The sequence below is a fragment of the Pristis pectinata genome, chromosome 15, assembly GCF_009764475.1.
Source record: "Pristis pectinata isolate sPriPec2 chromosome 15, sPriPec2.1.pri, whole genome shotgun sequence".
Lineage (NCBI taxonomy): Eukaryota > Metazoa > Chordata > Chondrichthyes > Rhinopristiformes > Pristidae > Pristis > Pristis pectinata.
The window spans coordinates 2,399,684-2,413,016 of NC_067419.1; the positions used below are offsets into that span (position 1 = coordinate 2,399,684).

The 13,333-nt window shown below is 47.2% G+C and overlaps 1 protein-coding gene across 7 annotated transcripts in view; it reads right to left on the minus strand.

Annotated features, from left to right (window-relative positions):
• hipk2 (homeodomain interacting protein kinase 2) overlaps positions 1-13,333 on the minus strand; it is a 200,902-nt gene that overhangs the window by 40,809 nt on the left and 146,760 nt on the right. For all 7 annotated transcript variants that reach the window (XM_052030921.1, XM_052030923.1, XM_052030928.1 and 4 more), the window contains 2 exons: positions 12,943-13,066; positions 1,545-1,664 (listed from right to left, as the gene is read on the minus strand). In XM_052030921.1, coding sequence (XP_051886881.1) covers positions 1,545-1,664; positions 12,943-13,066 — 244 coding nt within the window. The remainder of the gene's footprint in view (positions 1-1,544; positions 1,665-12,942; positions 13,067-13,333) is intronic.

Sequence of the window (13,333 nt, forward strand, 5' to 3'; positions counted from 1 at the left end):
TAGCCAAAGCTACCTTCAGTGAACTGCACCCAAACCAGACCAATTGCACCTTTAGGTGAATTCATTGCTTTGAGGTGACATAGCATTTTGATGAGCTCATATGAATAAATACAACCCATTCCTCACCTAAATTATGCGAGGCATGGATAGGGTTACCAGTAATAAACTTTTCAACATATCAAAAATATTTAAATCCAGCTGACAGAGGTTTAAGGAGACACAAGAGATTCTGCAGATGCTGGAACTCTGGAGCAACACACAGAGGCGCTGGAGGAACTCAGCGGGTTGGGCAGCATCTGTGGAGGGAAATGGACAGTCAACGTTTCGGGTCGAGACCCTTTATCTGAACTGGGAAGTGTCTCGACCCGAAACATTGACTATCCGTTTCCCTCCATAGATTCGGCCTGACCCTCCACTGACAAAGGTTTAAAGTAAGGAGCAGAAGATTTACAGATCTGAGGATGAATTTTTTCGCCCAGAGTGTGGCTGGAATCTGGAACGCACTGTCTGAGTGGGGGGCGGAGGCAGGACAGGCATTCTCACAACATTAAAGTATCCAGACAAGCACTTGAATTGCCAGGCAAGGCTACATGGCAGGTGCTGATACATGGGATTAGTGTGGGTGGGTACTTGCTGGTTATCACGGACATGTTGCACCTAAGGGTCTGTCTTTGTACTGAATGACTACATGACTCTACGAAAAGTTTCCAGGTTTGATTCTGAGCTGGGGTAACCAGTCAGCAGTTGAGGTGGTACATCTTCCTCTGATCTAGGAACAGGAGAAGATAGGAATGGGGATGAATCTAGATGATGACAAATCCTGACAACCATTGAGTGGACCTTGTTGGGAAGTGCTTGGATAAAGATCATGGGTGAGGACAAGTTAGGCTCAGTATATTGTATTAAGTACTTGAGGCAGCTCTAACCATGAAGGATCAAACAACAACCACTGCGTGGTTTGGTGGGGAAGGGGTAGTGGGTAGGTCAACTGGCAGCTCTGACAGCAGAGGACAGCAAGAGCTGGGCAGGAGAGTCACAGGTTCTGCAGAAGGTGGGATGAGAAGGAAGCTTGATATCAGATTGGGAAAGAACGGATGAGACAGTGAGCTTCAACAGATCTCACCATGGACTGCAGCTGAGACTCAGCCTGTTTCATCTTAAAATGCACTTTAGAATCACTGACAATAGCTGAATAAGCATTATATAGAGAGCACAATGGTTCCATTCAGCACCAGATTGTGACCTGGGACTACAATGCATAGTGAGTGTCTCCTCTCATCAGGGCTACCAGTATTGAGGGTAATTAGACAAAGGAGGTAAGACTTGCAAAAGCAAAAGACTTCCAATGCCGCTTGCACTGTGCAGCCAGCTGATGTTGGAAGATTTCTAAATAACTACCCATACACTACCCCTCTTAGTCGTGTTACGAGTGAACGACTCAGCAAGAACCAGTTTAAAGGAAAAGAGATGAATTAGTGATCGTAAACAGGATAAAAAGAGGAAGGTAAACAAAATCTCTATAAAATTCAAACAGAGTGAATCACCTTAAGCCTCCATAATGGATACGACGAATCCGGATCTCTGTTGAAGAACCGCGTTGTCTTTGTCCCTGCACTTAACAAATACTCCGCCGGCAACCCTTGTGTTTGTGAGATGTAACGGATCTGAGAAAGGAAGGGAAAAGCAAACAATGAAACAGACATCCCAACGCGGTGTAAAATCCTCAGGAATCCACAATGGAATTCTCCCTATCTCCACTATTAACAATTTGTACCTTCCCTCTGATAGGCATGTTTACTGCATCCATTCACATGGACTGGAGAGATCAGAAGTTGGAAACCTACTTGAGGTTTCCTCCTCCCCAGATGTGAGTCACCAAGACTAGCATTTTTTTTCAAAAATATAACACAGCACAATCACTGGTCACTTTTACTGTATATGCCAAAAAACTCTTTACTTGCATGATACACATTTGGAATGACATTAATTTTTATTTTATATAATTTCCACGGCAAACAGTCCAAGGGATTTTTGTTTACACAGGTTCCAGCTCCTCATTGCACAATGGCAGGAGTGCTATAAACTGTGGTCTTTCCCCACATACACTTTGCAATGGCTGTTCCAAGCTTCTAGACCATGGAATACACATCTAGTCACGGACAGCTCCTATACACCAGATGGCGTCTTCCACCAAAATGATAATCTTCCAGCAGCTTCGCTATGTGTCCCCGGGAAAAACCCAGAGATAGAATCCTGCATTACCCAGCTTTCAGGATGAACCTTGACCATTGGATTCCTTTCCGGATCTAGGCAAACGCACATTGCAGAAAGATATGGATGGTGATCTCGTTCCCGACCCAAGCCACCTCGATGACAGTGTGCGGTGATGCAGACTCTGGTTGTACATGAAGAACCTGATGGGGAAGGCCTCTCTCACCACCAGCCAAACAAGTCCTGGTGATTGTTTGAAATTTCTGGCAATGAGCATTCCACCAAATGACTTTAATAATCTGCTTGGGGAACTAAATGACAGGATTCACTGTCTCCTTTTCCCACTGGGCCTCAGAGGACATTCCCTACAAGGCATTGCCTGACTGACTTGTGGTCAAAGATATTTTTCTGCACAAACGTTCCTACAAGGGAAAGGTGGTGCGGCACAATCCAAATGAATGGGACGTTCCACGGCAGTGTGGCCAAGCCCGTTCTTCACAATGCCAGGGACAGGGAGAACCTCAGCACACGGTAACACTTGATATATGCGTGCCCAAAGTCTACACACAGCTTGATGCAGCCACACACAAGAATAGACATCTGGATGCATCCATTACGACAGAGAACAGTACAGCAATGGACAGGCCATTCAGCCAACAATGTTGTGCCAATCGTGATGCCAATTTATACTAAATGTCCTCTTCCTGTGTATCAGCCATATCCCTCCATTCCCTTCATATTCATGCGTCTCTCTAGAAGTCTCTTAAACGCCACCAAATTACCTGCTTCCACTACTACCCCTGGTAACCTGTTTCCAGGCACCTAGCACTCTCTGCATGAAAAACTTGCCCCTCACATCACCTTTAAACTTACCCCCTCTAACCTTAAAAGCATTTCTTCTGGTGTTTGACACTTCTACCTGGGGAACAGACTCTGACAGTCTACCCTGGCTCTGCCTCTCATAATTTTAAAGACCTCCATCAGGTTCCTCCTACCGGGTACATTCCTCTCCCCTTTGTCTAGACTTCACCCCGACACAATCCTCAACTTAAAACCTGGACCTACAAGCCTGCTGCCCTCCATAGTATATTTTACTTACTTAACTGGTATGCAGGCGAGCAAATTCTCACCAACTTCCATGCTTTTATCAGAGGTCTTTCCACAGGTATACAACAGAGTACATTCAGAGGTAAACACCACCTCCCTACTTCCTTGAGCTTTTTCACCTGATCCACTGTGAACCAGTAAAGAACTTTTCTCAAATTTCTTCAGTACAGGTTTAGGAATTGGAATTGGTTTATTACTGTCACTTGTACCAAGGTACAGTGAAAAACTTGTCTTGCATACCGTTTGCACAAGTCAATTCATTACAGAGTGCATTGAGGCAGTACAAGGTAAAACAATACAGAATGCAAAGGTTTAACTCTGTTTCTTCACTTTTGTCTTTATAACTATTCTACTACATTAATACTGATTTAAACATTAATAAAGCAATAATAGGAACAGAGTAGAATAATGGGAAGGGTTGCCCATTCAATCCCTCCAGCCTGCAACGCTATTTAGTTAGATCATGGTTGCTCCAAACCGCAACCACCTTTACCCATTATTTACATAGGTCCTCCCCGGGTCACGACAGGGGTCCATTCCCGAGAACTGTTCATAACCGGGACAGCCCACAAGTCGGAAATGCAACCGCAAACCAAGTTCCCACACGGCATAAGTTGCCTGCAGCCCCACTGCAGCCGGCAAATCCGTCCCGCTGGTCTCCCAGACATGCGGGCTGTACATGTTGGGCATTTGTGAGCTGGGGAGGACCTGTGTTCAGTCATCATTACACAGCACTAGATCCTTATTAGTCACAAAGGGATAAGTTGGAACTCTTATCGAAAGCTTTTTTTTCCTTAGGAGCTTCCAGTTGGATAGTCTCATTCTGGAGCTGCTAGATCATAAGTTAAAAATCCACAACTCATAAGTACCTCAGAAACATGCAGTAAATAATCTAAAGAATCTTCTTGCTAGGTCTTCCTTGGGGATCAAGGATGACTCACTTTCTCTCCAGTTTTTCATGGGCTTTTAGGTGACTAATGAGGCCAATGTGAGAACAGGGACAGGTGGTGACTGATGGGGTGGGCAAGTGGGTAGTTTGTCAGGTGGTCTGCAGGGCAAAGACTCACCAATCAGATACACACCATAACATGCTTGAAGGTGAACACTACCTTGCCTTCTCTGTCAGCAAAGCCAGGCAATCAATAGATCCACTCACGAATTCAGCTGTCCATTGATTGAGACTGGTCTGTGATTTCTGTGCATGGTTTAATCTTGAAACCTTCATTGTGAAAGAATTTCCAACAGCTTTAAAGTAAACAAGTTCCCTCATTCTGCGTAGAGTCTAATGTTTCCTCCCACACTTACTGGAAGGCTACTAGAGCCTCACAGCCCCAGCAACCCAGGTTCATTCCTGATCCCTGCTGCTGTTTACATGTTGTCCCTGTGACCACGTGGGTTTCCCCTGGGTGCTCCAGCTTCCTCCCACATCTCAAAGCTGTGCGGGCAGATAGATTAATTGGCCACTGTGAATTGCCCCTAGTGTGTAGGTGAGTAGTGGAATCTGGGAGGAGTTGATCGGAATGTGGGGAGAACGAAAAATGTGATGTGTAAACAGGTGGTTGATAGTTGGCGGGGAGTTGGTGGACCAAGAGACCTGTTTCCATGCTGTATGACTCTATTGATTTGTTGAACACTGTTGCTCTCGTTACTGTGGTTTGGAATGGTGGGTATAAGCACTGACAGGATGGGAACTGCTTCTTTAATATTTGTGGAAACCAAACAGAATTTACCATACTACATCACGAAAAGACTTCTAAAAATCCGTTCTTGGGATTTAGAGTTGCAAGCCCACTTACTACCATTGGTAGGAGGTTGTCTGTTGACCTGCTGAGTGGCTTGCCAAGCATCAATACTTGTTGCAGGACAGACCATGCAAGGATGAACCAGTCAAGATATTTTGACAATCTGACAGCTTCTTAATTGCTGTCACTAAACCTAGATTTTTATTTTAAATTGGAATCAAATTTCTAGGATTTGAACTCAGGAACTCTAGATTACTGCCCAGGCCGCAGGATTATCGATTACCATAACTACCAAACTGCTGTGCCCAGCTGACGAATAAGGTGGATCATGTGTCGCAGTGATTGACCAACTGGGCATTTAAGCAGCAAAAGAATACTTAAAACATCTACAGAAAAAGTTGTTGAGAAATTCAATCGGAAAACACTTTCTTCAGCCCGTTGCATTGAAAGTTGATATTTTCTGGAGCATCCTGGCATCAGTACTGTTGCAATTTCAGGTACATTAAGGATGATATCATTGTTTTGCCTTGTTCCTACTGGAATACCGGACAGAGTAGCCCGGACGTGCTTGTTGTTGGGCACTCCCGGGACAGAATGATTTTACCAGCTCTGAACTAGAATGGCTGCTAGCAAGTAAAATGCTCATCTTCATCCTTGGGCCTAAATCGGCAGCATTCATGGAACTGACTGCTGCCACAGCCCCACTACCACCACCTCCAGTCCAGTCACCACGCAAACCCTTGATTTGCAGCTCTTTGACCTCCACAATGTGCTGCCAGTCCTCGCCTTCATTTAACGCCAAGGGCTAGTCTCCTGCTCCAGTTCCCCCAGACAAACACTGGGCTCTGATGTCCCCTTCCGCCTCTGCCCTCAGCCGCACGCAGCACAGGCCCGACTGGGCATTCAGATGCCAACCTCCCCAAGTCCAGCCTCCAGCTGGAGAAAACTTCCAACTCCAAAGATGCGCAATACCTGAACATTTCACCCTGAGGTCTCGGGCCCTGAGCAGCTGGAGCTTTCAGAGGTATGCCCAGTCTCTGCTCCTCTCCCGCACCCCTCTAGGACACTCCTCCAGGTACAACAGAATTCCAAGGCCTTTTCAATTTACCTTGGGCATGCCAATGTTTGCCCAAAGATATGAAGTGGAACTGAAACAGCAAAGACGGCACAGTAGCGTAGCAGTAAGCACGACTCTATTACAGCGCCAGCGATCGGGGTTCGATTCCCGTCGCTGTCTGTAAGGAGTTTGTACATTCTCCCGGGTCTGCGTGGGTTTCCTCCGGGTGCTCCGGTTTCCTCCCACATTCCAAAGACGTACAGGTAGGTTAATTTGGGGGTTTAAAATGGGCGGTGCGGACTTGTTGGGCCAAAAGGGCCTGTTACCACGCTGTAAATAAAATTTAAATTTAAAATGCTGCATATGCTTGAAATCTGAAATAAACACAATAGACCGACATTCTCCTAGCCACATATGCTGTTTGGTTCACGTTTCCTGCACTTTCTCCTGGTAGAGGAAAGCTCCCCATACACCCACCCAACCATAGTCATCCTCATTTTACTGTTCCCCTCACCCCTGAACAAGTCTCCCAATATACAGACATGCAGAGCAGGCAGCTCTGCCAGTTACTTATAAAGAACATCCAATCATTCCCAGAGTCCCAGACCTTCCCATAAACTTATAACTATTTTCTTTTCGGGGAAATATCAAATATAAGAATACAGTGCCAAATGAAAGGAGTTCTGACCCACGGGGCCTTTCCATTTTACAACTGGGCTTAGAATGCAAAAGAATGTCTCACATAGAACCCCTGCCAAAAACAAGAAACCTAATTTTATACACTCTTTCATATCACCACGTTCGACGGACAGGTCCCACAGAAACAGATGCAAGCAAAGGACGTCAGAAGAGGGTATCAGCAAATGATGTGGGTATAGGAATGAGGTCAATTAGTTTTCTGCTGGCAGAAGCACAGCATCGCCTTATCAACAAACCAGCACGTTTGCTGTAATGCCACAATGCATTTATCGGGCAATGCCTTACACAACACTTTGCGACTCAAGTCGTACGTTTCTCCAAAATTTTTGGGTTGTGCCCTCTGGTGGTTGTGTCACTGGTGAACTCAGAGGTCAGTTGTTACGTCGTAGTAAAAAACACTAGTCAAAAGCAAAACACTAAACAGACCAAAGCCATCCTCATGAAGAGTAAACTGACTCATGCCAATGCAGGTTTAGGGGCTCCCAGCAAGAAATAACAACATCATTGGTTTCTTTATCAAGAGGCTTTGGGGCGTGACTACATTTCGAATCACACCATCAACAACAGGCACAGCTCTTCATGGTAAATATCCTCATGTCAGCACACAGACTTGGCTTCAGGACATTCAGAGATTCTGTTCGGTCAGTCAGTTTGTATACCCTCTGCTGTTTCCAAGTTGTCCTTCACTGAGAAGGGGGCATTATTTCTGCTGGATGTTTAGAATGTGATTTGCACCAGCATCCTCTCTTGCTGGACCCCTTAAGATGACCCAGTGGCACAGAGGGACGAGCAACGATCTAAACACCCACTCATCATCAACCAGTTGTGATGATCAGCAATGACTCTCTGTGCTGTTTCCAATTTGCACCTTAATCTGAGTTCTGCAGTGTCAGATACATCTTCATTGTCTGTGATGTACTTCATTAAAGATACAGTTGGCACTTGACATAAACTGGAGATAGTGCAGTTGACCAGTTTCCAGATAAATCTACAGTGGTCATAATAAAGAGATAGAGTTGAAGGTTTACAGGAACACAGCTTAAGTCTAAGGACACAAGTACAATCCAGTCATCTCTCCTTCAATAACCAACCTCCAATTGGCTCTGTGGTCTATCCTGATAATCCAGCCCGGGTCTGACACAAGTCTCTGATACGATAAACTGACTGGATGTGGCTTATCCTTTTTTCTCAGCCCTTGTTCAGTGGTTCACTCTATCCTTGGAGTCAAAAGGATACCGGTTCAAATTGCAGTCCACAAGCTTAAATTTAACAATCTAGCTGACATTTCAGTGCAGTGCTGAGAGACAACTGCCTGGAAAATCAATTATACAGTGGTTTTTCAGTGTTATGCAACTGAAAATTGATTTCCTCCTGGGGTGAAGCATAACCACAATCATTTCCAGGTCATCTGGCAAAAATTCAGTCAGGCACTTCTTGTTGTCAGTCTCTCTCAGGAGCCAACACAAATTCCACATCAGGAAATTTGCCATCCTCGCAATCCTCCAACACTCAAACAACCTCGCAGTCCCCCAGCACTCGACCAACCTCATGCCCCCAACACTCGACCAACCTCGCAGTCCCCCCGCACTCGACAACCTCGCAGTCCCCCCGCACTCGACAACCTTGTCTCCCCAACACTTGACCAACCTTGCAGTCCCCCCAACACTCGACAACCTCGCAGTCCCCCAGCACTCGACCAACCTCGCAGTCCCCCAGCACTCGACCAACCTCGCAGTCCCCCAGCACTTGACCAACCTCATGCCCCCAACACTCGACCAACCTCGCAGTCCCCCTGCACTCGACAACCTCGCAGTCCCCCTGCACTCAACAACCTCGCAGTCCCCCTGCACTCGACAACCTCGCAGTCCCCCTGCACTCGACAACCTCGCAGTCCCCCTGCACTCGACAACTTTGTCTCCCCAACACTCGACCAACCTTGCAGTCCCCCTGCACTCGACAACCTCGCAGTCCCCTAGCACTCGACAACCTTGTCTCCCCAACACTCGACCAACCTCGCAATCCCCCAACACTCGACCAACCTCGCAATCCCCCAACACTCGACCGACCTTATCTCCCCAACACTCGACCGACCTCGCAGTCCCCCAACACTCGACCGACCTCGCAGTCCCCCAACACTCGACCGACCTCGCAGTCCCCCAACACTCGACCGACCTCGCAGTCCCCCAACACTCGACCGACCTCGCAATCCCCCAACACTCGACAACCTCGCAATCCCCCAACACTCGACAACCTCGCAATCCCCCAACACTCGACAACCTCGCAATCCCCCAACACTCGACAACCTCGCAATCCCCCAACACTCGACAACCTCGCAATCCCCCAACATTCGACCAACCTCGCAATCCCCCAACACTCGACAACCTCATCCCAACACTCGACCAACCTTGCAATCCCCCAACACTCGACCAACCTCGCAATCCCCCAACACTCGACAACCTCAGCCCCCCAACACTTGACCAACCTCGCAATCCCCCTGCACTCGACAACCTCGCAATCCCCCAACACTCGACCAACCTCGCAGTCCCCCAACACTCGACCAACCTTGTCTCCCCAACGCTCGACCAACCTCGCAATCCCCCAGCACTTAACAACCTCGTAATCCCCCAGCACTCGACCAACCTCGTAATCCCAACACTTGACCAACCTCACGTTACTCCAAACTCCCTCCCAACCTCGCAGTCCCCCAAACAGCCAACCTCACAATCCCCTGATATCCCGATACTCTGCCAGTTTTGTTACTCCATATTTTCTGCCAGTGCTGCCTGCACCAACTGACTGACAAACTTCTCAGCATAGCCTCTGTGTTGAGGGACATGGGAACCATTTTTGTCTTTAAACATGTCCAACTCCTGTTTTATGGTCATTAATGAAGTGCATCACTGAAGTTTTAAATAGTGGTTTATTAACCAAAATAAGTCCTCATTGCCCTGGCATTGTACCATTCCAGCACTCCCTGACACAGAATTCCATGAAAATATCTTTCATGTGACATGTAAAACCCATCTCCTCTCAGGTGGACAGACATAAATGATCCCATGGCACAATTTTGTACGCTCAGGTCCTCGCCAATATTTATCCCCCAAAGCCGCCAGGATAGAAATACTCGGGTCATTACAACACTGCTGTTTGCAGGGCCTTGCTTAGTGCAAACTGACCACTTTGTTTCTTGCATTACAGTGGTGACTTCATTCACTAAAGCACTTTGAGATGCCTTGAGGCTGCAGAAAATAATAATCTTCTTGCTGTTTTAAGAAAATAACCTTATTTTTCTGTTATTTCTATAGTCACACGAACCAATCAATGCTGATTCGATCTGTGCCCTCAGCACTCTGGCCTCTTGTGCATCCCTGATTCGGCTCAGTGCCTTGAGGTGCAGAGGAGGAAATGAGTAATGATGTCTTTTTCTGATCCCGATCTACAAATCCAGCTGGAAATTGTTTAGATGCAAAGGTCTTATGGATGCTCCCCAATCTCATTGTCCACCATTAGCAGCTGATTTCAGGCCCTGAGTTTTCAAAGTCCGTAGCTAAATCTCTCTGCTTTAAGGAGATATTCTTTTGAATGTCCCGTGACTAAGCTATTAGCCACCTACCGTTATGTAGCCAGCTTTAGTCTGCTTCCAAAATCATTCCTATGATGGGACCTTTGGGGTTCACCCTGACGTAATTGATCAGTTAATCTGCCCTGGCACTGTTGGTTGAGAGATGAATGCTAAGTAAGGAGCAGCCTCCCTTGTCACCAAGTTCAGGAAGTACCTCTTTATCCAAAGCATATGCATCAGTTGGGTTCGAAGGGCAGCAAGTCTGGTGGAGACTTGAAGAGAGCAGCAAAACAATGCCTTGGCGAGATGGTGGAGTTGGCATGTTCTCTTTTTCTCATGCCATGTGTAACCTCACATTTGAATGCCCAACTTAGCACTGTACTCAGTGGCCTCTTGAGATGCCAAGCAGAGAAATGAAGTGCCCCTTGAAACAGATCAGGATGGGCCGGTTGAAGTGAGGGGGACATGGTCTGGGACTCACGGCCATACCACCAGATGATCGAGCATCTGTGGAACTGGTGGCCCTAATATCCCATGCCTGTGCAGGTTCTGATCAGGGTCAATGAAAGGTCTGCTTTTCTCTCTCCGCAGTTGCTGCCTGAGTACCTCAGCATTTATTGCTTTCCGTCTGCTGCAAGGTGAATGAGGGGGAATTTGTTCAGTAAACAAATATCAACCAAAAATGCAGATGCTGGAAATCTGACATAAAAAACAGAAAATGCTTGAAACATTCAGCAGGTCAGGCAGCATCTGCAGAGATAGAGAGTTAATATTTCAGGTCTAAAGTCTTTTGCCAAAACTGGGACAGAGAGGCAAAAAAGGTAGTTTTAATTTGTAGAGAAGATTGGCATAGGATTGATGGGACGAAGGGAATATCTCTGATAAATTCAAGCCAGGGCTGGGTGCCAAAGAGCTGGTGTACAGTGGGGTGGGTTGGTGGGGAGATCAGTGAGTTGCAAAGGGAGACAAGTTCAGTGGGTTGGGTTGGTGTTGATGGGGAAATTGGTGAGTTAGGGAGGGAGACAGGGTTTGTTTGGCTTGGTGGGGAGATTGGTGGGTTGGGGAGGTAGCCAGGATTAAGTGGGTTTGGTTGGTGGGGAGATCGGTGGGTGGGTGGGGGAGGAAGACAAGGTTCAGTGGGTTGGGTTGGTGGGGAGATCGGTGGGTGGGTGGGGGAGGAAGACAAGGTTCAGTGGGTTGGGTTGGTGGGGAGATCTGTGGGTGGGTGGGGGAACGAGACAATGCGTTGGAACCAATAGATGTTACTAGTGGAAAAGGCCCATGAATTTGCAGGTGGTTGAGGTCTGGTCACATTGGCAGGATGGGGGGGCGGGAGATACGCTGGAAGTCAGGTTCCTGCCAGGTTCCAGAAGCAGTGGTCTACTTCTGAGGGAGTGACCTGACCCGTGGGGAGTGGGGAACCACACCACCGCAAATGAAAATTTTGCAAGTTTAACTATACACGTCACTGGACGCCACAGTGCATATCCAGGCAGGTGACTGGAGGAGTGCAAAATAGCGGCGCAGTGGGTAGAGGCGCTACCTCACTGTGCCGGAGACCCAGGTTCAATCCTGACCTCGGGTGCTGTCTGTGTGGTGTTTGCACGTTCTCCCCGTGACCATGTGGGTTTCCTCCGAGTGCTCCGGTTTCCTTCTGCATCCCAAAGACATGTGGGTTGGGAGATTAATTGGCCACTGTAAATTTGCCCTAATGTGTGGGTGAGGTGGTAGGATCTGGGGGGTGTTAATGAGAATGATGAAAAAATGAAAAAGAAAAGGATTAATACAAGACATCCAAGTGGGTGGTAGATGGGGGCCAAAGGGCCTGTTTCTGTGTAGTATCTTCCTATGACTCTAAAAATCCAAGCTTCATGAACCACACTCTGTCTTTCTAATTTGCGTTCACATTTCATCGCGTGTCGAGGAGACAGTGCCAGGTGCCTCCTTTTGTTTGCTGCTCTCAAACAACAGCCATTTGCGTACTCCATCGCTTCAAGGAACTCCAAGGTGTTTCGCCGACAATTAAATGGGAAACACGGCGTGAATCTGCACGCGGCAACGAGCCAATGACCAAATGGTCTGTTCTGAGAAAAGAAAATTTAATAACACCTGCAGATATTGGAAATCTGAAATTAAAACACAAAATGCTGGAAAAGCTCAGCAGGTCAGGCAGCATCAATGGAGAGAGACACAGGTAACATTTCAGGTCTGTTTTTGTGATATTGATTGAGAGGTAAATATTGGCCAGGATGAGGTAATCAGAGGAGACGCCTTTATACTTCTAACTGTGGGGTTATGGGATCTTTGACATCAATAAGGAGTTAAACAGACTCACCCCTTAAGTGCAGCACTCCCAATGGTACAGTTAATATTCACACCTTCACCATTGGGATTCCAAGCAGGAGCAACGGCAACACCCATTGTGTCGTGGCATTAGAGCATGAGATCGCAACCAATGGACACAAGGTGCTCCGGCAAAGAGACAAGAGACCAGCTTCACTCAGTGCCTTTCAGTTAGCCCAAGCACGCCACTGGACCCAAGATACAACACAGCCGGAACATACCTGATCGTACTCTGACGCCCCTGGATACAGCGGCCACCCCAAGAACAGCTCTGCGATTACGCACCCCAGTGACCACATGTCGATCGCCTCGCAAAACAGCAATCCCAGGATAATCTCTGGCGCTCTATTAGAGAGAAAGAAAGTCAAGAGTTAGTCGCACACACGTTCCTCCTCCTATCTCCATCCCTTCCCCTGCGGGGTTACGGATTTGCAGGCCTCAGGAGCTCTTTGGCATTTCCGCAGTAACCCTCTTCAAGTTCACATAACAAGTTCTACCAGGCATTTAGACAGCAGAAGGCATCACAGCCAAATTCAAACCCTTTCTAGACCCTCTGGGCTGTCATTGATTGTTCCTCTACCTCATTCACTTAGGAACCAAGGACAAGTATAA